Source organism: Pleurodeles waltl, chromosome 3_1 (assembly GCF_031143425.1).
Source record: "Pleurodeles waltl isolate 20211129_DDA chromosome 3_1, aPleWal1.hap1.20221129, whole genome shotgun sequence".
Taxonomy (NCBI): Eukaryota; Metazoa; Chordata; class Amphibia; order Caudata; family Salamandridae; genus Pleurodeles; species Pleurodeles waltl.
Window position 1 is genome coordinate 1,945,972,249 of NC_090440.1, and position 25,543 is coordinate 1,945,997,791.

At 48.3% G+C, this 25,543-nt stretch overlaps 1 protein-coding gene across 1 annotated transcript in view; it reads left to right on the forward strand.

The window, feature by feature from the left end:
* Window positions 1-25,123, forward strand: part of TAOK1 (TAO kinase 1) — a 959,977-nt gene extending 934,854 nt beyond the window's left edge. Inside the window, exon 20 of the mRNA XM_069226237.1 lies at window positions 21,736-25,123. Within this exon, the coding sequence (XP_069082338.1) occupies window positions 21,736-22,197 (462 nt within the window). The 3' untranslated portion in view covers window positions 22,198-25,123. The remainder of the gene's footprint in view (window positions 1-21,735) is intronic.
* The last annotated feature ends 420 nt before the right edge of the window (window positions 25,124-25,543 follow it).

Consider the following 25,543-nt stretch of genomic DNA (forward strand, 5'->3'; position numbering starts at 1 on the left):
TATCCGGGGATCGGCATCTCCACTAGCTGGAGTGTCCTAGGGCACTGTAATAGGAGGTCTGAACCTTTGAGGCTCACCACTAAGTGTTACAGTTCCTGGGGGGGTGGGGGGGGGTGAAGAGAGATGTGAAGCACCTCCACCTAGAGCAGGCTTTGTTTCTAGCCTCAGAGAACAAAGACCCTCACCACATGAGGTCAGAAACTTGTCTGTTAGTGGCATGCTGGCACAGAGCAGTCAGCCCCTCACTAGAGGATTGGGTAAAATACCAAACTTCCCAGCCTTCAGTGACGCCGTAATGGAGCTGTGGAGTTCGTAATGACAAACTCCCAGCCCATGTATCTATTATGGCCACCCTGTACTTAAACTGTCTAGGAATGGTCTTGGACTCTGTAGGAGCATATTGCTCATGCAGATGTGCCCTCACCTATGGTATAGTGCACACTGTCGTAGCGCTGTAAGGCCTGCTAGAATGGTGACTTACCTATGCCACAGGCAGTGGGTTGTGGGCATGGAACCCTGAGAGGGTTGCCATGTCGACATTGTCTTTTTCTCCCCATCAACACACAAGCTGCAATGGCAGTGAGCATGTGCTTGGTGAGGGGTCCCCTCTGGTGGCATAATACATGCTGCAGCCCTTGGGGATCTTCCCTGGCTACAGGGCCCTTGGTAGCATGGGTACCTTTTACAAGGGACTTAGCTGTGGGCCAGGGGTATTCCAATTGTGGAACAAATGGTACAGTTTTAGGGAAATAACACAGGTGCTGGGGCCTGGTTAGCAGGATCCCAGCACACACTCAGTCAAGTTAGCTTCAGATATGAGGCAAAAAGTGGGGAGTACTGCAAACAAGTGGCAAGCTTCCTACAAGGACATAGGGGCATATATGCTTGTGCACATATGCCGTCACGTGTAATATAATGCACCCTGCCTTAGGGCTGTAAGCCCTGCTAGAGGGGGGACTTGCATATATTGAATGCAGTGTTAAGGGTGGCACATTTTGTGCTGCTGCCCATGGGGAGCCTAGGGTGCTAAAGGTTTTGCCATTTTGGGACACGACTGTGCAGTTTTGGGGGAACGAGATCTGGCACTGGGGACCTGGTTAGCAGGAACTAGGGGACTTTCAGTTGAAATTACATCTGATACCAGCAAAAAGTGGGGGGCTAACCATGCTAAAAAGGGTTCTTTCTGACATCTATTTTTCTAAAAATTGGTCTTGAGTTCCTTCTTCAGTGTTTCTCATTTATTGCCTCTGTGAGAGCAACAGATGCTTAGCACTACCTCCTTATAAGCCGAACTGCTCACCCACACTACCACAAAAGAGAGCTTTTGGGATTGTCATGTGTAACCCTGTAAATCAATAAGGTACGCTTGGACTATCTGCATAGTGCCCCCATACATTGGTGCACTACATAGATAGCCAGCTTTCTACATTAGTGGTTCAACAGTGGGATAGAAGAATTTGCATTTGCTGATACCACACTGTCAATAAGTGTTTCCACAGAAAAACTCACAATTGACTTTAGAACCAAAAATATATTTCCAGTTTTTTCGATCTGTCTACATTTCTAATCTGACCAGTAGGGCCTTTTGTGAAGTCCTCCCAACTGTATTAGAAGTTGTAGGAAGGTGGCCTGGTGTGTGGTGGACACCTGTGGTGTTGGCATCTTATACCACGTCCAGGCAACCCTTATTAGTTAGTGAACAGTGTCTAGGAAGCCAGGGCTCTCTAGTGGTAGCTGTGGTGAGCAACCAAGACTTATCTAGGAGGAGTGTAAAGCACTTGCAGTACCACAGTAGTCACACAGTAACTTATCTCGCCGCACAAAAGAGACTGCACAGTGTTGCAAAAATAAAGGTACTTTATTACAGTAACACTGAACTGTATTACTTATATGCAGACCCACAACTGGAGGTAAGTATACATTATATATACACAGTAAGTACTAGGAATTAGCATGGAAAAACAAGAAGCATTGGTGAGAAATAGCAGAAAATAGTTAGACCTCTATACGGGGGCCAAACCATATACTAAAATTGTGGAATGTAAAGTTGGGTTCCTCCATCCCCTTTCCATCCCTCCCTCCTCCAAGGATGTAGAGTAGTTTATAGGGAGCTGGGAGAAATTGGAACCCCAGGAGGTGGGTACCTAGATGATCCCCCAGTGCCCAGGAGAACAGAGGTAAGTTACCTGATCTTCCCGTAGACTAACAAGGGGACTTGGAAAAGTAAGTTTGCAAGAACAGGACCAGTCCAGTGGAACCCAACGGTGGATTCCAGAGGAAGAGGACCTGCAAAAGAACGGGACAGAGTCCAGTCCACTCAGTAGTGTCCAGGTGGGGCAGGAGCTACTGCCCATGCTGCTTTAGGAGAAGATCCAGGTTGATGGTGGAAGAACGTCAGCTGTGGAGCCAAGGAGCTGCAGAGGAGTCCCTGAAGTCATGCAGAAGCTGTCCCACGCCAGTCGCCAGGTCACAGACAGGTCTGTGGTCAGGAGGATCACCAACAAGTCTTGGCAAATACAAATCCGGGCAGAATAGGATTTGCAGAGCTGAAAAGGACCAGCAAGGTCCAGAGGTCTCTACCATTTAAGGGGAGTCCGGGCTGACCCTCAGCATTCAAAAGAAGCAATCGTAACCCCCACAGACAACCCACTGGCAGCAGGCACAGTTAAGTTGCAGTGTGGCCCAGTCAGCAAACCTGGAAAGGAGTCCCATGTCGCTGGAGCAGTATAGAGGAAACTGTCCTTGCAAAGATGAAGTGCTGGAGGCTGAGGCTACCTGGAGCCTGAAAAATCCTCTGAGCAGGAGTCAACAAGCCTTGGTTGCTGCAGGAGTCACCGCGCACAGGGGTTCTATCCTGCAAAGAGGCAAGGTTTCACCATCTCCCAAGTTGGACAGAAGGCAGAGAGGACCACTCAAAACCACCACTTGTGTTGGGGGATCCACGCAGTTCCAGCAGAGAGCAGATCCCAACAGCCAGAGGAAGTTGCCTTAAGTGGCTGCGTATGCAGGGGAGTGACTCCTTCACTCCAAGGGAGATTCCCTCTTGCTTCTTTGGTGTAGCTGAAGTCTTGCTGACCCAAGGGGATGCACAGCAATGGAAATGTTGCAATTGCTAGAAGGAGCCAGAGAAACCATGTCGCAAGGCAAGGTCATCTCTGGGTTGCAGGCTTGTTTGGTTCCTGAGAAGGCCAGCAATGGTTCCAGTGGCCAGGAGCAGAAGAGGAGTCCTAATGGAGTCTTGTGCTCCAAATCTGGGGACCCGCCTGCAAGGGAGTCCATAAATAGTCCAAAAAGGGGCTTGGTCACTTTACAGGGTGACCACCTATCAGAGGGGGTCACTGATGTCATTACCTGTCTTGTTTCCAGGATGGCAGAATCAAGTGGCCACCTGGAGTGACCCTCGGCACCACCCCTGGGGTGATAATGGATAGGGGAATGGTCACTACCCTTTCCTTTGTGCAGTTTTGCGCTAGAGCAGGGACCGGGGGTCCCTGGATTGGTGCAAACCCGATTATGCAAGGAGGGCACCAAATGTGCCCTTCAAGACATTCTGGTGGTGGGGGAAAGCTACCTCTTCCCAGCCCAGTAACATCTGTTTTCAAGGGAGAGGGTGTTGCATTCCCTCTCCCACAGGAAATCCTTTCTTCTCCCTTCCGCTGCTTGAGCTGGTCAAGCAGCAGGAGGACAGAAACCTGTCTGAGAGACTGCAGCAGCGTGGGCAGCTGGCAAACACTGTAAGGCTGGTAGGGGCAATATTGAGGAGTCTTGTAAGGGGCCCCCGAGAGTGCATGCCTATGTTTGGAGTTACCATTATGTAGCTGGCTACAGGTAGTGACCTGTGGCCAGTACACAGGTAAAATGACTTCCCTGCACTTACGAAGCCCAGTGCATTGGAATTGCGGTTCATAGGGGCACCGAGGCTCATGCAAGTGTGCCCTCACACATAGGTACCTGCACTCTGCCCTTTGGGTTGAAAGGGCCTACCTTAGCGATGACTTACACTGGCCTGGTGTAATGACCAGTAGTGAAAGGGTGTATACACCTTTTCACGCAGGCTGCAAATGGCTGACCTGCAAACACAGTTTGCATGGGCTCCCTTAGGTGGCAGAATACATGCTGCAGTCCATGAGGAACCCTTGGTGTACCAATGCCCTGGCTACCTAAGTACCATATATTAGGGACTTAACAGGGTACACCAGTATGCCAATTGTTGGTGTGAAGGGTACCAAGGCAACCAAATCTAGTTAGGCCTGTAAAAACTGCTTAGTCTACTCATTTTTTTCTTTTTTTTCTAAAGTACTGAAAAGGTCCCAACTACCACATGTCTGTCACAGAGGACAGAGTTGTAGAGCTCAACCTGACCCCTTAGCAGCTGTTCTTACAGCAGCTAAGGAACCTCTTTACAGCCAGCAAAACCAAGACTGGCTCAAACCCTACCAAGTCCAAACTCCAGGAGCTACCTGAAGAGTTTGATGCCCTTCACTTAGGTGAAGATCCAGACACCACCCCAGAGGATGAGGTGGACAGTGGTCATAAAATTGGGGGTGACCCCCTATACCTAGATAGGAAAGGTGGTGAAGTACCCACTCACCTGTACCCCTAGGTGGTGCCCAGTGTGCCTTCTCCAACTGAGGATAGACAAATTCTTCCATGCACAGAGAGGAACTAAATGAACAGGGGGTCATCCTCGACAGACTAGCCAGAAGGGGCAACCCTTGAATCCCAAATCTTGGCTATAGAGAAAGAAAATGCTGAGATGGGGTTAGAACCCCTGAGTGGTGGCTGCAAAATAAATAGGGAGAAAGAGGAACCTTTTGATCCCAAAATCCCCAAAGGGATTGTCCCAAAATTTGTCAAGGGAGATTATATTACAAAATGGTTTACAGCCTTGGAGAGAGCCTGTAAAATAAAAAGTATCCCCCAAAGGCACTGGGGCGCTCTACTTTGGGAGCTTTTGTCAGCCAAGTGCAGGGATAGACTCCTGACACTGAGTAAGGGAGAAGCTGAGTCCTATGACCTCGTGAAGGATACCCTGATGGGGCTCACAACTGAGGAGTACAGTATTAAATGCAGGGAGACTCACAAAACCTTAAGTCAGTCCTGGGTGGATTTTGTAGACTTTTACGTTAAAGGACTGGGAGGCTGGTTGAAGGGAAGGAGGGTGTATGATTATGAAGGGCTCTTATTGTATAATGAAGGAGCATCTGTTGAGTAACTGTACATCAGAAAAACTACACCAGTACCTAGTGGACTTATGGCTGCTCTCCCACCAAGATCTGGGGAAGAAGACAGACCAGCGGGTCAAAACAAGGGTTTCCAGAAAGACCCATGGGGGTGACCAAAAGAAAGGGGTTTCTAATTTCACCCAGGGAAAAGACACTGGGCACAAAGGGGAAAAACCCAGAGAGTCTCCTAAAGGCCCCCAAACATCTTCTCAGGAAGGAGAGCCCGAGACTCTTCCACATCAAATGTTGGGTACCAGGGTAAGAACTGGGATCCCAAGAAGTCGTGGTGTTTCAATTGTAAGGCCAGTGGACATCAAGCTGAGGTGTTTCCTTGTCCCAAAATATCCTCCTCTAGTGCACCCTCAGCTACTGCTGGGTTGATGAGTCTCCGGATGTGATCCTTAGTGGATTCTGACAGGGTCAGGGAAACCACAGAAAGCAATCTTAGTCTTGGAGGGTTGGATGGATAGCTACCCTGGTAATCTGGCCCAGTAACCTGGAAAAGTACAGACAAAGGCCACACATCAATTGGGTTGAGGTTAAAGAACTGAGGGATACAGGTGCAAGTGTCACCATGGTGACTGAAAAACGTATATCCCTAGACCAGTACATAGCTGGACAAACTCCGTTATCAAAGCTGACAACATTGTCAGAGTCCATCGCATGGCTATGGTGACCTTGGAATGACGGTGGGATACTGGCCAGAAGAAAGTGGTGGTGCCTGTGCAATTCCAGTTAGATGTCTATTGGGGAATGATCTGGAGACCTCGGCATGGGATGAGGTAGAGAGGAAAATTCATGCAGCCATGCTTGGAATACCCGAGTGGGTATGTGAAAACTAGAACACAGATCGATGTCCAGAGTGAAAAAGAGGTGTTGGAGCCTGGAATAATGGCCCAACTCTCCAAGAGAAAAGGCAAGATGTCTGGGAAACCAACTTCAGACGAGACACAAGCCCAGGTCCCTGCTCCTCACAGAGGAGATCTGTCAGCCCTCAAGGGAAGTGAGCCTCAGGAACTTGGGCCTTGCATCGCAGAGCTCTTAGGCCCAGGCGGGGCCCTAGGCAAGATGTTTGCCAGGGACAGAGGACCTGTCCCACTCTGTCCCATTCATGAAAGCCTGAGACAACAAGCTGCTGACCAGAAAAAGGGAGATGTCAGTGGCTCACACCGGACCTATTGGTAGGATGGGGCCTTTTACACAAAGGCCAGAGACCTCAAATCTGGTGCCACTAGGAGAGTGGTAGTGCCTCAGCAGTACAGGGAGTTCTTATTCACATTAGCCCATGAGATTCCCCTAGTTACGCATCTCGACTAGGCTAAAATCTGGAGTAGGTTGGTGAACCACTTCTATTGGCCAGGCATGCCCCAGAAATTAACAGAGTTTTGTAACTCCTGTGTCACTTGTCAGGCCAGCAGCAAGAGAGGTGGCAATCCAAAGGCCTTCTTAATTCCATTACAAGTGGTTTTGGTACCTTTTGAAAGGGTTGGGGCCAACTTTGTAGGCCCCCCAGGGCCCTCCAACAGCATGAGGGAATAGATTTATACTGGTGGTAATCGATCATGCCAACAGATACCCTGACGCAATTCCCCTTAGGACTGCGCCTGCAGTTTCCAGGGCCCTTATCAGTATCTTTATTATAGTGGGCATCCCTAAGGGGGTTCTTTCAGACAGAGGTACATACTTCATGTTGGCTTACCTTACAACAATGTGGAAGGAATGTGGTGTGACTTATACGTTTACAGCTCTATACACCCCCAAACAAATGGTTTAGTTGAAAGGTTCAACAAAACCATGAAAGGTATGATCCTGGGGCTCCCTGAAAAACTCAGAAGAAGGGATGTCCTGCTGTCATTCATGCTTTTTGCATACAGAGTGAGTGGGCTTTAGTCCCTTCAAACTTTTGTTTGGCCATCCTGTTAGGTAGGGGATCGCTGTGTCTAGTGAGGGAAGACTGGGCGAGATCTCTCAGAGAACCCAAGTATGACATAGTGGACTATGTGCTTGGCCTACGTTCTAGGATGGATGAATACATGGAATAGTCCAACACAAACCTTGAGGCAAGCCAAGAGCTCTAGAAGGAAGCAATGGTTTGACCAAAAGGCTAATGTGGTGGAGTACCAACCAGGGCGGAAGGTATGGATGTTGGAGCTTGTGGCTGCTAAGGCCCTGCAGGACAAATGGAGTGGGCCCTACCCTATCCTTGAAAGAAAAGTGGGGGTCACCTATCTGGTGGACCTTGGCACTCCCAGAAACCCTCACAGGGACATCCATGTGAACCGCCTTAACCCCTATTATGACAGCGCTGATGGGGTCATGCTGATGGTCACTGATGAAGGCCAGGAAAAAGAGTGAACCTCTCCCTGACCGTCTCTCCCATGACCCTGCAGATGGGTCAGTTGAAGGTGTGGTCTTGTCAGACACCCTCATTGCCCATCAGCAAGCTCACTTGCAGGCAAGCCCTCAGACATTATGCTGGGCTCTTTGACCCCTGGTCAGACTACTTGGTGTACCCATGATATGGACACTCCCTGCTTATCAAAAGCAACATTTATAGACAGCCTGGTCAAGTCAACAAAAGCATCAGAGCTGAAGTAAGCAAGATGCTGGAACTTGGGGTGGTTGAGCCTCCTCACTAGCTCAGTGGTATTAGTCCATAAACCTATTTCCAGGGGAGGTAAACCAGAGCTAAGGTTTTGTGTAGACTACAGCGGCCTCAATGCTTTCAATAAGACAGATGCTCACCCCCATTCCAAGGGCCTTTTAATTGATTGACAGTCTTAAAGCAGTCAAGTTTCTCAGTACTTTTGAACTGCCGTCAGGCTATTTGCAGATTGGGCTCACCTCGGGAGCCAAAGTGAAAAGAACGTTCTCGAACCCAGATGGGCACTATCAGTTCACTGTGAAGCATTTTGGAGGAAAGAATGTCCCTGCCACCCTTCAAAGGTTGATGAACAAAGACCTAGCCGGGTTAGAGTCTTTTAGTGCAGCATATCTAGATGATATTACGGTCTATAGCTCTATGTATGAGGATCATTGATCCACCTTGGGAAGGTCCTTGAGGCTCTGCAGAAGGCAGGCCTCACTATCAAAGCAAGCAAGTGTAGATAGGGCAGGGCACAGATGTATACTTGGGCCACCTTGTATGTAGAGGCCTAGTGCACCCCTTACAACCCGAGATCCAAACAGTTCTGGACTGTGAAGCTTCTACAACCCGACCCAAGTCCGTGTATTCCTTGACTTGACTGGGTACTACAGGAGGTTTGTGAAGGGGTATGGCACAATGGTGGCTCCTCTCACAGAACTCACCTCCAAGAAACAACCAAAGAAGGTTAACTGAACAGTTAGTTGTCATAAGCCTTCTGACACCCTGAAGGAGGCAGTATGTTCAACACCCATTCTGTATGCTCTAGATTATACCAGTTCATTGTGCAGGCAGGTGCCTCTGAACATGGGATAGGAGCGGTCCTATCCCACACCAATGATGATGGCCAGAACCAATCTGTTGCTTTCATTAGTAGGAATTTACTACCCAGAGACCAGTGCTGGAGTGCCATCTAGAGGGAAGCCTTTGCTGTGGTCTGGTCCCAAAAGAAGCTGAGACCATTTTGTTTGGTACTCACTTTGTCATTCAGACTGACCACAGTCCTCTCAGATGGCTGATGCAAATGAAGGAGTAAAATCCTAAACTGTTTAAATGGTCCATCTCCCTACAGGGTATGGACTTTACAGTGGAAAACAGACAAGGACTGACAATGCCAATGGTTATGCCTTCCCTAGTTTTTCTACATAGATAATGAACACTCTCTTGGGAAAGGTTAGTCTCATCCCTTTTGTTTGGGGGTGGGAGTTGGGGGGTTGTGTAGGAAAGTGCCCCTTTTGACATGGTCACCTCACACTTTTTGCCACTGGTACTGAGGTTTTTCAACTGAGGTGCACTGGGTCTCTCCTGAACAGGTCGCCAGTGCACTTTCCCTAAAAACAGGTAACATGGTGTACAGTTGGCAACTTCTTCAACCGGTTCAAGGCCCTAGTAAGTGGTATCCTGGTGCATAGGGCCTGGGTAGTTGGGTAGTGTAGAGGGTCGCTGAGGGCTGCAGTCTGTATTGTGCCACCCTTGCCCCCCCCCCCCCCCCCCCCCCCTTAGAACGAGAGGGGCGCAGTTGCCACAGGCACTGCATGTCCTGGTGCAAGCCAGGTGAAAACACAACTTGGCACCTCCATTGTGTGCCTTGTCACCATCACTACATCCAAATATAAGTAATTCACCCCTACAGCAGGCCTGGGTGCACTAAGGCATGGTGCATTATATCTGATGTGTAGACATGTCTGCACAAGCAGATATGCCCCTGTGATGCCCAGCTCCATTGCTGAGCATTGCAAGTGAGCAGGGAAGTCATCTTAACGTATGTGCCGGGCACTCATCAACATGAGTGAACCAGCCACATAATGGCTTCCCTGAACCCTATGGTGTTTGCTATCAAACACCTCGTCTTAATAAATCCAAGCTGATACCAACCTCGGATTTAATAGGACATGCACCCTGAAGGCCCCTTAGAGGTGCCCCCTAAACCCCACTCGTCTCTTGGTATGTTCGCTGACTAGTCTAGACTTGTCTGCCACCACCAGACAGGTTTCTGACCCCCTGGAGGTGAAGGCCTGTGCTCTCGCAAGTCAGTAACTAAGCCTGCTCCACAGAGAGGTGTTCTCACCCACTCCAGCAGGATGGCTAGCAGATTTGCATACCAAGGCCAGGAGCTTAAAAGGCCTGCTGCCTTTAGTATGCAAACCCTGCGGCTTCCCTAGACCTGGTTGTAGCCACCCCCTGCCCTGAGGCCCATTTGGCACTAGGACAGGTGGGAAAATTAACTAGTCATTAGGCTTGTACTACCTCTGGGCTAACCACACCCCTTAGGGTGGCTAGCCGAGGTGGACACTTAAGGAAAGGTTCCACCATGTTGTTTTGGCTGGAACTAGCTAGGCCTTCTGGGTTAGGAATATGCCTACTTTCCACAAGAAGTGATGCATACCGTAGGCACCCCAAGAGTAAGTAGCCCACTGGCTGCTATCCTACACACCCCTAAACGCCCCGAAATTCAGTATTTCAGTGTAGTTGACTCCCGACACCAGAAGGCCAATTCTCAGGACCCAAGAAGAAAGACAGTGAAGCGCAGTGAAAAGCAAGAACAGAGGAGCGGCTGCTGACTTGGCCCCGACCCTGCCAGCCCGCCTGCAGTCCTTGACAATTGAGCCAAAGTCATTTTGTCTTGCAGCTCCTCCGCCTCCAGAAGCCTGGGTGGACTGCCTGCACTTCTGAAAGCACCAGAATCTCCTGTGGAGTTGCAGAGCTACTTCCCTGCAGGCTTCCAAGAAGGATCTTGAGGGCTCCGGACTGCCTAAAACGTGATAGTGGGCAGCCCCACAGGAAGTGGTCATATAGGGGGTGTAGGCACCCCGAGGATAAGAAACCCATTGGCTACTACCATGCACACTCTTAAACATCCCAAAAATTAAGTATTTAGGTGGCTCCCCGACACCAGAAGACCAATTTGCTCAACACAAGAAGACGGACATCAAAGTGCCTCAAAATGCAAAAACAGAGGAGCAGCTACTGACTTGGTCCCGACCCTCCCAGCCGTTTACAGTCCTCGACAATTGTGCCAAAGTAATTTTGACTTGCAGTTGCTCTGCCTCCTTGAAGCCTGGGTGAACTGCCTGTATTTCTAAAAGCACCAGGATCTCCAATTGAGTAACAAAGTTACTTCCCTGTAGGCACCCAAGAGGAACCATGAGGACTCCAGAGCACCTAAAACCCAACCGCCCCACTGCACCCGTGCCTCCTAGTCCGAACTGAAGTGGGCCAACGTTGTCACCGTGGTCCCCAGGCCCTCCAGAGACAAAGCCCACCTTGCCCACTGTGGACTTTCTGCCGACGCCTGCAGCCCCCCTCTACCGCAACTGCCTCCAGTGACAGAAACTGGACGGTCCAGAACAACTCTGCGTCTGACCCCAGACCGAGGAGAAGAGGACTAAAGGTGTCCCTACATCCCCAAGCCTCATGAGAACCGAGCCGACTTGTTAGTTTGGTTGGACAGAACCCCAAGTCCATGCCTGGAGTCTCTTTGCGTAGGCCCCCCTCTACCGAGACGCCCGGTGATAGAAACCTGATGGTCCAAGATACCTCCGCACCAGGCCACACCAGATCAAGGAGAAGAGGACCAAAGATGTCCTCACGTCCCCGAGCTTCACAAGACTTGAGCCCCCTTTTTGGTTCAGTCGGACTGACCCCCAGTCCTCACCTGCAGCTTCTTTTCCCCAGGTCTGTTTCCCACTGAAACCAATGGGGCACCCAATGTTTTAAAGCTCCTCTGCACCCAGACACCCCAGAGCCCCCTGAGGTGACCTATTGATGTTTCTTTGGACAGTGCCCCATACTTAATTAACTCCTGAGAACTGGCCTGTGAGTCGCTGTTGAATGGACACATTCAATAGTTGGGCTCTCTCTATTCGTTTGCGTTACTGCTTTAAAGCCTCACTGATATTATGTTATTTCCTCATCTGATAAAGGCTTCTGATTGCAGATTCCTTACCTGTGAATTTTCCGCCAGGCGTCGATCTGGAGATTGATCTTGAGCAGTACCCCGGTGCGGCGTTCGATCTCGTCGGTCGGCTCGGCATCCGTCTTCGGCATCGTACGCACCGGAAATTATGTTGCAGGACCTTTATAGGCACCACGCTGACGTCTGTTCTTTCTTTCCTCGCCAGCCAGGCGCAGATCCAAAGAACTACCCCCACACACTTTTTAACTGATCTATTTTCGACATTTTGTTGAAGATTTTTTTGTGTTTTCACTCCTGGTGCATCGAGATGTTGTCATGCAAGACCAGGTTCAAGCCCTGCAGATCCTCTCATCGCACTATGTTCATGATGGATCCACACCTTGTGTGCTTGTGGTATTTGGAGTGCGACCACGACCTGAAGTTGTTCTCTGAGTGCCCGGCCATGAATCCGAAAGCTTTGAGGGAACAGTCCCTCAAGCTTTTTGTGGCCCGGCACTCGGCTCTGTGTTGCTCCTGATCTCGGTGGAGAAGAAGGTCCGGAGCACAGTCACGAAGCCCCCATTCATCATCATCCCACTCCAAGTCCAACTTCACCCTGTTCATCGGCAGTCACATGGGGGAAAGAAGGGGGCCCACCGGGGGAGTAAAGAGCGATGTCGTTCCAGGCCTCCGTCCTCAGAACCTGCATCGGGCTGACTCCGCACCTCCCTGTGTTTCCTGGAGCCAGAGCTACCCCTGCTCAACTCCGCAAGTACTAGTAGACCATGCACCTCATATTTGGGCAGTCTGACACTGCACCTAGGATCCATTCCTGGAGCCGAACTGGCGTCAGTCATACAAACTTGACCATCCCCAACGATAGTTCTGACATCAGTTCTCCTGATTTCGACTCCATCCTCCTTGCCGACTCTGACACAACAGGGACTTGGCTCCCTAGATTGGATCCTGATCCTTATTCTCTTGGGTTGGGGTATGATGAGGATTGGGTGGGGTTGCTGGACCTTTTGGAATACCAGCTTGAGAATCCCTTTGTAAGGAAATGGCTCCCCGTTGCAGTTACCCCCCACTTTTTGCCTGATACTGATGCTGACTTGACTGAGAAGTGTGCTGGGACCCTGCTAACCAGGCCCCAGCACCAGTGTTCTTTCACCTAAAATGTGCCATTGTTTCCACAATTGGCACACGCCTGGCACACAGATAAGTCCCTTGTAAAAGGTACCAGTGGTACCAAGGGCCCTGTGACCAGGGAAGGTCCCTAAGGGCTGCACATATGTTGTGCCACCCTAAGGGACCCCTCACCTAACACATGCACACTGCCATTGTAGATTGTGTGTTGGTGGGGAGAAAAAGGCAAAGTCGACATGGCATCCGCCTCAGGATGCCATGCCCACAAAATACTGCCTGTGGCATAGGTAAGTCACCCCTCTAGCAGGCCTTACAGCCCTAAGGCAGGGTGCACTATACCACAGGTGAGGGCATAGTTGCATGAGCAATATGCCCCTACAGTGTCCAAGTCCATTCTTAGACATTGTAAGTACAGTTGTGGCCATATTAGGTATATGGTCTGGGAGTTTGTCAAAAACTAACTCCACAGCTCCATTATGGCTACACTGAATACTGGGAAGTTTGGTATCAAACTTCTCAGAATAATACACCCACACTGATGGCAGTGTTGGATTTATAAACAAAATGCACACAGAGGGCTTCTTAGAGATGCCCCCTGTATTTTACCCAATTGTTCAGTGCAGGACTGACTGGACTGTGCCAGCCTGCTGCTGAGAGACGAGTTTCTGACCCCATGTTGTGAGGGTCTTTGTGCTCTCTGAGGACAGAAACAAAAGCCTGCTCTGGGTGGAGGTGCTTCACACCTCCCCCCTGCAGGAACTGTAACACCTAGCAGTGAGCCTCAAAGTATCAGGCTTCGTGTTACAATGCCACAGGGCACTCCAGCTAGTGGAGATGTCCGCCCCCTGGACACAGCCCCCACTTTTGGCGGCAAGTACAGGGGAGATAATGAGAAAAACAAGGAGGAGTCACCCACCAGTCAGGAGAGCCCCTAAGGTGTCCTGAGCTGAGGTGACCCCTGCCTTTAGAAATCCTCCATCTTGATTTTGGAGGATTCCCCCAATAGGAATAGGGATGTGCCCCTCCCCTCAGGGAGGAGGCACAAAGAGGGTGTAGCCACCCTCAAGGACAGTAACCATTGGCTACTGCCCTCCCAGACCTAAACACACCCCTAAATTCAGTATTTAGGGGCTCCCCAGAACCTAGGAAACTAGATTCCTGCAACCTGAAGACGAAGAAGGACTGCTGACCTGAAGCCCTGCATAGAAGACAGAGACACCAACTGCTTTGGCCCCAGCCCTACCGGCCTGTCTCCCCACTTCAAGAAAAACTGCAACAGCGACGCGTCCCCCAGGGTCCAGCGACCTCTGAAGCCTCAGAGGCCTACCCTGCATCTAAAAGGACCAAGAAACTCCAGAGGACAGCGGCCCTGTTCCACAAAGACTGCAACTTTGCAACAAAGAAGCAACTTTTAAAGACCACACGTTTCCCACCGGAAGTGTGAGACTTTCCACTCAGCACCCGACGCCCCCGGCTCGACCTGCGGAAAACTAACTCTACAGGGAGGACTCCCCGGTGACTGCGAGCCCGTGAGTAGCCAGAGTTGACCCCCCTGAGCCCCCACAGCGACGCCTGCAGAGGGAATCCAGAGGCTCCCCCTGACCGCGACTGCCTGCTTCAAAGAACCCGACGCCTGGGAAACACACTGCACCTGCAGCCCCCAGGACCTGAAGGATCCGAACTCCAGTGCAGGAGCGACCCCCGGGCAGCCCTCTTCCTGTTCAGGTGGTGGCTACCCCGAGGAGCACCCCCCCCCCCCCCCCCTTGCCTGCCTGCATCGCTGAAGAGACCCCCGGGTCTCCCATTGAATCCTATTGCAAACCCAATGCCTGTTTGCACTCTGCACCCGGCCGCCCCTGTGCCGCTGAGGGTGTACTTTCTGTGCCTACTTGTGTCCCCCGGGGGCCTACAAAACCCCCCCTGGTCTGCCCACCGAAGTCCCGGGTGCTTACCTGCTGGCAGACTGGAACCGGGGCACCCCTATTTAAATTGAAGTGTTTTGGGCACCACTTTGACCTCTGCACCTGACCGGCCCTGAGCTACTGGTGTGGTAACTTTGGGGTTGCCTTGAACCCCCAACGGTGGGCTACCTTGGACCCAACTTTGAACCTTGTAAGTGCTTTACTTACCTGTGAACCTAACAAATACTTACCTCCCCCAGGAACTGTTGATTTTTGCACTGTGTCCTTTTTTAAAATAACTTATTGCCATTTTTGCCAAAACTGTACATGCTATTGTGATGATTCAAAGTTCTTAAGATTCCTGAGTGAAATACCTTTCATTTGAAGTATTGTTTGTAAATCTTGAACCTGTGGTTCTTAAAATAAACTAAGAAAAGATATTGTTCTATATAAAAACCTATTGGCCTGGAATTGTCTTTGAGTGTGTCTTCCTCATTTATTGCCTGTGGGTGTACAACAAATGCTTTACACTACCCTCTGATAAGCCTACTGCTCAACCACACTACCACAAAATAGAGCATTAGAATTATCTCTTTTTGCCACTATCTTACCTCTAAGGGGAACCCTTGGACTCTGTGCATGCTATTTCTTACTTTGAAATAGTACATACAGAGCCAACTTCCTACACCCTTGGACTGGCGGACATACCTGGGGGAGGCTAGTGGTCTGGGCACTTCCCCTGACACTAGCATGCTACGGAGAAGGCAGCATTTTATTCCATGCTAGTGTGGAAGGCGGCTGAGGTTCTGGGCCTCGTGCTGCCCTCGGTGGCAGTCAGGACTAACTCTTGACAGAGGTGCTTCAGCCTGTGGCTTCTACTTCTGAACCCCTTTTGTCCTTTAATGAAGCCCTCACCGAAGTCCTGCTGGCGACTTGGTCCAAACCCAGCACTGTGGCTCTCGTGTGAACCAGCTCCAAATGACCCAGTGTTCTTAACCCAACATCCGACCCCGTGAGAGCGTGGTTATCAAAGCCTCTACGTCCCCAGGTGCTTCCCTTTTGCCCCCCAGATAGGGAATCCAAATGGCTGGATCAACTTGGGAAAAAGATGTTCTTTTCCTCCAGCCTGGCATTGCAGTCTGTGAACACCGAATTACTTTTGGGACGTTACATCCATACCTTATGGGACTTGGTTGTGCAGGTGCTGCCACAGGTCCCGGAGGAGGCCTGGGCCATTCTCTCTCAAGCTCTTGCTGATGGGAGAGACGCAGCTAAGTTCCCAATCGGATGTGGCCTGGATACGATCGACTCACCAGGTAGATTGGTTGCATCAATAGTGGCCTTAAGGCTCCACGCTTGTTTGAGGATCTGTGGCTTCTCAGGGGTTGTCCAATCCACCCTTTTGGACATGGCCTTTGATGGCACCCATCTCTTCGGAGACACAGCATACTCTGCGCTCAAGCGCTTTAAGGAGTCTCAGGCTATGGCCAGGTCCTTGGGCCTCACAACTGCTCTTGCACCCCCATGTCCGTTACCCTTCAATCATGCTGCACATGCTGCCCAACCTCTGCGTGGCTGGGGATGTGGGGGGCAATGTTTACGTGGATCAGGGAGTCAGCAGTCTAGCCAGAATCCAAGCCTTCCTAGTCTGACGCTTTCCTACCAGGGACCAGTCGGAGGCAAGATTCGCAGTCCCCTGCCCCTCTGGCATGCCAAGTCAGACAGGTAGGTCAATAGTCCGATGGGGCTTCTCCCTCCCCTTTGAGACTACCCCACCGTCCAAGCTACCATCCTACGATCGGATGACCGAGGATCACCTGGCACTTCTCTGCAAGGAGGTTACTGCTCTTTTGACCAAGGGAGCTATAGAGAAAGGTCCCTGTGCCAGAAGAAGGTTGTGGTTGTTATTCCTGCTACTTTCTGGTGCCCAAAAAGGAGAACGTCCTCCGCCCTATCCTAGACCTTGGGTCCCTCAATCTGTTCCTCAATGAGAAGCTCAAAATGCTCACTCTGGCTCAGGTTCTATCTGCCTGGGACCCAGGAGGCTGGATGGTTGTGTTGGACTTGCAAGACACTTAGGGCCAGATGTAGCAAGCAGTTTGCATGGTGCAAACTGCGAAAATCGCAGTTTGCACCATGCAAAATGCCGTTTGCGATGCTCATTCACAATTTGCGAGTCGGTACCGACTCGCAAATTGTGAATGCGACTCGCAAATAGGAAGGGGTGTTCCCTTTCTATTTGTGACTCGCATCGCTATGCTAAATTGCTTTGTGACCGCGAATGTGGTCGCAAAGCAATTCAGTTACCACCAGTGTCACACTGGTGGTAACCCATTCGCAAAAGGGAAGTGGTCCCCAGGGGACCCCTTCCCCTTTGTGATGTTGCCAAAAAGTTTTTTTTTAGAGCAGGCAGTGGTCAAATGGACCACTCCCTTCTCTGAAAAACCCAAACCAAATGGTTTCGTTATTTTTTTTATTTTGCAACTCGTTTTCCTTTAAGGAAAACGGGCTGCAAAATAAAAATAAAAAAAAGATTTATTTAAAAAGCAGACATGGAGGTCTGCTAACTTCAGCAGGCCACCATCCCTGTGAGTGCAGGGACTCGCTATGGGGTCGCAAAATGCAACCCACCTCATTAATATTAATGAGGTGGGTCTTTGCGACCCGATAGCGACTCGCAGAAGGTGTCTGAGACACCATTCTGCATATGGTTTTGCGACTCGGAAATTGCGAGTCGCAATTTCCGAGTCGCAAAATCTAATTTTGCTACATCTAGCCCGTACTTCCATATGCCTGTCTTGCCTGCCCACAGGCGCAAATTGCGATTCATGGTAGGTCACGAGCACTTCCAATTTACTGTGCTCCACTTTGGTCTTACCAGCGCCCTTTGGTTGTTCAAGAAAGTGATGACGTGGTTTCAGCTCATCTGTGCTGGTTAAGGGTTTCAGTCTTCCCCTACCTCGATGACTGTCTGTTGAAGGCAAACTCACCCCAGGCTGTCGTCTCCCACCTCCAGACTATGGCGGACCACCTGCATACGCTGGGGTTCACTATAATGTTCCAAAGTCACACCTGACTCCCTCTCAGACGCTCCTTTTCATTGGAGCTATTCTGGACACAGTGCAGTTTCGGGCTTGTCCTCCCGAGCAGCTAGTCCAGGATATTTAGGCTATGATACCGATTTTTCAGCCCCTACCGTGGATTTTGGTGAGAGTCTGAGGCTGCTGGGCCTTATGGTCACCTGCATCCTGCTGATGACACATGCCACATGACATGTGCGGGATCTGCAGTGGGACCTGAAGTTCCAGTGGGTGCACCACATGGGGAATCTCTCCAACAAGGTCCAGATCTCGGAGGGAACAGCGTGATATCTGCAGTGGTGGTTAACAAACTGCAGTTGGGTCAGAGGCAGATCCCTCTCCCTTCCCCAACCAGATCTGACAGTAGTGACATGCGCATCACTCCTGGGATGGGGTGACCATCTGGGAGAGGTGGAGGTCGGAGGCATCGGATCTTCGTCAGAGTCCGGGCTCCACGTCAGCCTGTAATACAGCTAGCATTGAAAGCATTTCTTCCCTCTGTAAACAGGAAGATGGTGCAGGTGCTCACGGACAACACCACCATCCTGTAGTACTGAAATAAGCAGTGGAGTCATGGCCCTTTGTCACAGAAGGGCATATCCCTGATGGTTCAACATCTGGTGGACTCTTTGAGCACCAGAGCAAATAAACTCAGCTGAAAATGTCTCCCGGATAACGAATGGCATCTCCATCCGGAGGTGGCGCAAGGTCTCTTTCAGCAGTGGGAAGAGCCTTGGTTAGATTGTTTGTGCCTCCACAGAGAATTTACAATGTCAGCAGTTTTTCACATTGGAGTTTCTAAAGCGGTAATCGCTCAAAGACACTTTTTGTCTCAAGTGGAACTCGGGCCTCCACTTCTGCCTAGAGTTCTCAATAGGATCAAAAATGACTGGGCCCAAGTAATCCTTGTGGCTTCAGACTGGGCACAGTGTGTCTGGTATCCCGAGCTGTTGAGTATGCCCATTGATCCTATGATCAGACTGCTTCATCAGGAGGATCTTCTGCCACCGCAGCAACCAGTCCACGCTTCGCCTTGTTGTGTGAAGATTGAACAGCACCAGTTGACAGCTTTTGACTTTCCGCCTGAAGTCTGTAAAATTATCTTGACAGCCAGGCGTCCTTCCAACAAAACAGTATATGCCTGTTGTTAGAAGGAGTTTGTGACGTGATGCACAGCAAGTCTGTTGACTTCCCTTTCTGCCCCTCTAGCTGAGGTTCTGTTGTTTATACTTTCACTGGCCCAATAAAGCTCTGCTATGGACACTCTCAAAGGTTATTTGTCTGCAATTTCTGTTTTTTTGATGTTACCTGATTAACCTTTAAGTCTGCTATTGTAAATAGGTTCCTTAAAGGTCTCACACATATGTTTCCTCCATCCCCTTTCATTATGGCCCAATAGGATTTGAATTTGGTTTGACATTTCTGTTGTGCGCTCCTTTCGAGCCTCTCCACAATTGTCCTCTCAGGCTTCTCACTTTGAAAACAGCCCTCCTTCTGGCCATTACACCTGCCCACAGGGTGAGAGAGTGGCAGGCATTTTCATCTAAGCGGCCCTACTTTTCCATCTATTCTGACAAAGGGCACTAGGTCTTCTTTTCTGCCAGTGTGGTTATGCCTTTTGATGTAGGCCAGTCCATCACTTTGCCTACTTTTTACACACCCCCACATCTTTTTAAGGAAGAGGAGAGATTCCACCGCCTGGACCCAAAAAGAATATTGGCATTCTACCTTGCTCATACAAAAGAGTTCTGGGTGTATGATCAGCTGTTTGTCGGTTATGTGGATGTGAAGAAAGGTTGGGCAGTGCAGAAGTGGACCATCTCCAGATGGGTCCTACGCTGCCTTAACTGCTACACCCTGGCCAAAAAGCACCAACCTGAAGGCTTGCATTCTACCAGAGCTACAGCCGCGACCACTGCGTTAGCACCTGGCGTGCCTGTCCTTGATATCTGCCAGGCACCAACATGTGCTTTTCTGCACGTTTACCAAACACTACTGCCTGGACTGTCAGGTCTGTAGGGACGGATACTTTGCCCGTTCGGACCTGCAGGACTTTCTAGTATGATCTTGGTTCGCAGATCAACCTCCTGGAATGGGATTGCTTGGGTATCTATTTAAAGGTAAGGAATCTGCAACTGAAAGCGTCTATGAGATTAACAAGTTACTTACCTTTGGTAACTCCTTATCTGTTAAAGACCTATTCTAGTTGCAGATTCCTTACTGACCCACCCATCCTCCTGACTCTGTGAACTGATTTTTAGGGACAGTGATGCATATATAGGACCCGCGACGTCATATCCGGAATGGATGATGGATGATGACGACAACAGACGCAGAGCCAATTAACGCGATCTAATGACGTGCAGCGGTTCTGCTCAGAAAATTCTCTGCATCCAACTGATGCATAGAGGACATTTAAAGGTAGGAATCTACAAACAGAATATGTCTCTGCCAGATGAGGCACTACCGAAAGTAAACAACTTGTTCTTTATTGTTATAGAATGTTGTAAAGTGTTCTAATCTGGTGATGAAAAACGTGAGTATGGGACATTCCAAACTGGTTAGTTTGTGCCTGGCCGTCTTGGGACGAACTTCCTCAGGTGTGCGTCTGCAATGAAGCATATTTCTACACATCAATGTTTGCGTGGTGATAATCCAGAACAACACTATACCATGCATGCTGACATTTCCAAATGCCTTCAAAATGTATTCTGTTGAACATAGCTGTTTTTGTCTGTGATACTGTCACACATTACGCATTGAGATCTCACACAGAAGCCCAATAAAAGATGGACATGTCACAAATACACAAATTGAAATCTTGGCAGGGATGGCTTGCCCAAAGGTATCTGGCAACATGAATGTCAGGGAAGAGGTAATAGGAAACATTGGAAGAATCCTGCTTCAGGGTTTGATGTAGATGTTTTGGGAACAGTTCAGCGATTTGAGTTAACATGCAAGTCACTGCAGGTATGCCCAGGTACGGCGTGTAAACATTTGAAGCCCTTAGTTCTACTCGTCAGCTACAGCTATTGTGCTGCAAGGAAACGTTCCCTACGCGTGGGGAAGGGACAAAAGCGGGTCATGTTTCTACCTAAAGAGATTTTTCATTTCATTACGTATTCTCTTAAATCGAGTTTATTCCAATGGTTGGTTGCATTAGTGACACTATATGGGCCTTCAGCAGATTGATGGGGGAGGGGCAGGATAAGCTGGGTTATTTAAAACATAAAATGAAACACATCATGTGCTTGGTACCGTTCTTGCAATTTCCCTCGTATTGGGAATATTTTTTATTAACCTCCGTAGATAAAGGAAATCTCTAAATTGCTAATTAAAAGCTCAGTGTTAAGCGCGCCAATCACCAGGCCAAATGGCAAGGTGCCTATCACTCCACAGACGCACGAGGTCGTGAGCATTTGTTGTTTATAGGTGAACGTACACAAATAGTTACACAATATATTAAGTAGGCTGAAAGGCACCGGAGAATTGCTGCCTGTCACAACAAAGTTCGAAGGCCAACAGCAGTTAAAGGTAAATAACATATTCTTCTAACTACCAACACTTGAGCCCTAAGAGTTTATGTATTTAAGAGATACCATGTTTTTTTATTCAGCATTAGTAGTTAGCACCCTCACGTGTTGGTCACACCTCTTCTGTTGCAGGTTAGGGATAGATTCAGTAGTGAAAGAATACTGTGGCAAGGAAGGCCTTGGGCAGCACTGCGCCTTCCTTCATGTTTTAACTAATTCCTTTACATCTGAGATGATAATTTTGATTGCTAACTGGCAACCCTCTTTGTCCTGCATCTCTTTGCTGAATATCTTTTCTGTTTAATCTATAGATTGAGGAAGAGATGGTGGCATTGCAGAACGAACGCACGGAACGCATACGAAGCCTTTTGGAGCGGCAGGCCAGAGAAATCGAAGCTTTCGACTCCGAGAGCATGAGGCTAGGGTTTAGTAACATGATCCTCTCAAACCTCTCCCCCGAGGCGTTCAGCCACAGCTACCCGGGAGCTTCTGGTTGGTCCCACAATCCTACTGGGGGCCAAGGAGCTCACTGGGGTCATCCCATGGGGAGCCCACAACAAGCATGGGGTCACCCCATGCAAGGTGGGCCTCAGCCATGGGGTCACCCCTCTGGATCCGTTCAAGGATTGCCTCGTAGTAGCGCAATGGGGGTCCGCAACAGCCCCCAGTCTCTGAGGCGGACAGCTTCAGGGGGACGGACAGAGCAGGGCATGAGCAGGAGCACAAGTGTTACTTCACAAATATCCAATGGCTCACACATGTCTTATACATAACTTTCAGCAAGAGGTGGAGAATGGCAATTCCACTGGAGTCATTTGCCAATGGGAACTGCCTACAGCCATTGATCACAGTAGCCTCCTCCCACTGGTACTGTGGCACGCAAGCTTCGTGCACATGGTGTATTTTATTCCTTTTGTAAAGCATTATGGTTTGTGTTTACTAATTCGGATGTCATACAGTTGGGCTGCAGGATTTTTTCTTGTGGAAATTATGTGGAGACAGGGAAAGAGAGGTACAGGAAAATATTATAAGAAATGTTCTTGCTGACTGTCATCAAAGCTTGTTTTCCTCAGCACTACTGCCAAATCTAAACCCTTTATCGAGCACTCCTGATTTTCCTGTAGGCAGTGGTGTCCCTCAGCAGCTGGCCTGGTTTGAGTACATAACTAGACACTCCATTTTCATATGGACAGGTTACATTCGCAGGAGGAAAGACCATTATGTGCTAAATTGTAGTATGTTGAGCTGGTAGTGAATTCGTCTGATTGGCTTTGCCTTCCAGATAATTAATCTGTTTCCAGCAAGCCTTTATGCCTGAGGACTGAATATGCGGTAGTCAAAAATATTTGTTGCAGGTTTTCTCATTCTGTACAATTGGTTAACCTTAACATGCAGAAGGCGCAGCGCCTCGTTGCCACATATGACAGAGTTTTCCCACGCTGGCTACTAAATCCGAAATAATTAATTACAATATTTTTTATTTTATTCTGAATTACCCGGAAGGTCGTTACCTCTTCCACCTACGCACTCATTTTTGCAGTCTAGTGACAGATCAGCCTGTGCCTTGTTTTAAGGTGCTGTTTGGTCAGTGTCCGGGTTTACTGATGCATTTTAATTGGTTTCTGACTTGATAACGTATAAGTAGAAATAATATAATTAAATGTTGATAGTTTACCTGTATGAATTTCCAATTTCTCTGCAAATCCCTACGGCTCGAGAGCAAAGTCATTACCCGAGTTTCAAGAGAGCACCTCTTTCTGTTAAAAGATACAGTCAAGATAAAGACATCCGTCTCACACACGGTTATCTGCAAGGCTGTCGTGAGTAGCTGTTACAGCATTCGTGTTACACTACACATCCACTCGTGGAAATTATGTTTAATGCAGACTGACAGTTGCTTCCTCTGTGCCATAAATAATCATGGTGGAGCTGAACCAGTTTTATAGTCGCAGCTGCCGACTAACCTTTATCGCAGATTGTGTAATCAAAATTGAATAGGAGTCTTAATATTGTCTCTCTTGGTCATTTTCTTTGTCTGCAGCTTTTAATTTGACCTCAGGTCTCATTCTTTCCACGCAAGCTTGGGTTTGGCTCGCGCATTTTAAGCTTCGGTGTTGCTTGTGTACATTTTCTTTCTGGTTACGAGTAGTAGTAGAATGTGTTTCTAAGCGGAAATCATTTAACTTCCGTTCTTATTTACTTACCATGCCAGCGCACGAGTCGAATTCTAATGTCCTTGTTTTCTTAGCTTGCGGTAAAAAAAAAAATCCGTCTTGCACCGGATGGTGAGCACTCAGCAGGACAGTGCGTTCAGCAGGGCTGTACTCGGGAATCGTTGTCACTGTATCTAACCATTACAAATGAGCATTAAATGCCAACGCTTCTCGCGTGCTAGCACTTTAAACACAGTGACAACATTTCCATTATTATAACAAAAGCATCTATAGAATAATTCTGTTTCTAAGAGGGTTGTGAATATTAAATCTCCAGTGTCCACTTAGTGCCATTGTTTAACCAATTATTTATCCAGAAAGAAACCACCACGCAAGAGATAAGGAAAACTAATCTTTTTTTGCCACAGCTTTTTAAAACTTGATTTTGATTTTGTTTACGATAATATACTAAGATGCCAGTTGATTAGTGCTATAGGTCCACTTTTTATACGTTAGTCCCATGCTGTATACTTCAAAATATTAGTGCCATAAATATATAATCTGCTATCAGACCAAATGAATCGGTTTATACAACTATTTTTAGAGTCACCTGTTAAGTTCGTTCGAATACTGATGCCACACTCAGAGGAGGAAAACGAGAACTGAAGTTCCAACACAATAAATGGTTTCTGAGATATCCAAGAAGAGTTTTGTAACGTTACCCCTAGCATACATTTGGAGGCTAAAAAGAGACGTTTCTTGCAGTGAATGTCTGATTGCAAATCGCTCCTCCTATTTCCATAGCTTTAAGAGCTACAAGAAAGATGGACCTACGCTGAGCATAGCTGGCCATAACTAGAAAGTATTTTGATTAGGAAGTTCATGCCATAGTGTAGTTCCTAAACAAAACAAAGTGGGCACTTTGACTACCTTTCCCCACACACCGCCTGCTGGCTGGATTTTGCACCACCTGAAGAGAGTAGCCTTTCTTTAAGGATTCATAAATGTAGCACATTGTCATAATACTACCTTGTGTCGACGCTCTCATCTTAAACCTTTTCAGCTGAAATATTAAGATGCCTGTGGCAGATTGATCTGTTATAATAAAAGTGTACATTTTAATTGCTTCTTGCTCATGCAGCATTTGGAACACCATCTGTAGGATCTACCACTTTGTGGGCCGGTGCAAATCTCAGATCAAATCTTGGGACATCTGCATTGCGTTAAATATTTGAATTAACAAAAAATGAGATAAGTATAGGAGCTGTCCTGCAATTAGTGTTCTTGGCGGTGAGGATGTGCAAGGTTGTTAAGGAAAATAGTAGAAAGAAAAAAAAAAGCTGATCACTAAACAAATGGCTAAATGCGCAGTAAAGTTTCTCTCTCTGGTAAAAAATAAATATACAAATATTTATTGCTGTCAGCTGTAGATAAATAAGTCGGTTATTGATCCTTGCCTTTAGAGGCATATTGCATGTCAGCTCTCTTCAACAATTAGTTTAACATTGTTACAAAGGAATAAAACATTTATTTAGCAGAATCATAATATTGTAGCACTAACATTAATTTACATTGTGTGAAGTTATCCTGTTTTACATGCCTAAATTCGTACAGATTGTTCCGCTATGTGTTTCTTGTATCACGTCTTTCAAGTTAGAAACGTCTGACTTCTTTCCAGACTAAAATGCTTACTTTGGATATATTTATCATACACCATATGCATACCTTTTGGCTTATTTATGCCCCTTTCAAACTCAAAGCAGTGCCCTAACTCACCCAGTATACCAGAATGTATTTTTTCTGATGCTACACCTCTGCACGCCTCCCTGCTGGTTAGGAGAACACATGCCAACAGGCTGCCAGTGGTTTATAGCTTCTTCAGTTTACTTTGGCACCGGTAGTCATTTACTTTAGGACAAGGAACTCATTGCCAAAATATAATCATTGTTGTCCTGAACGCCACAGA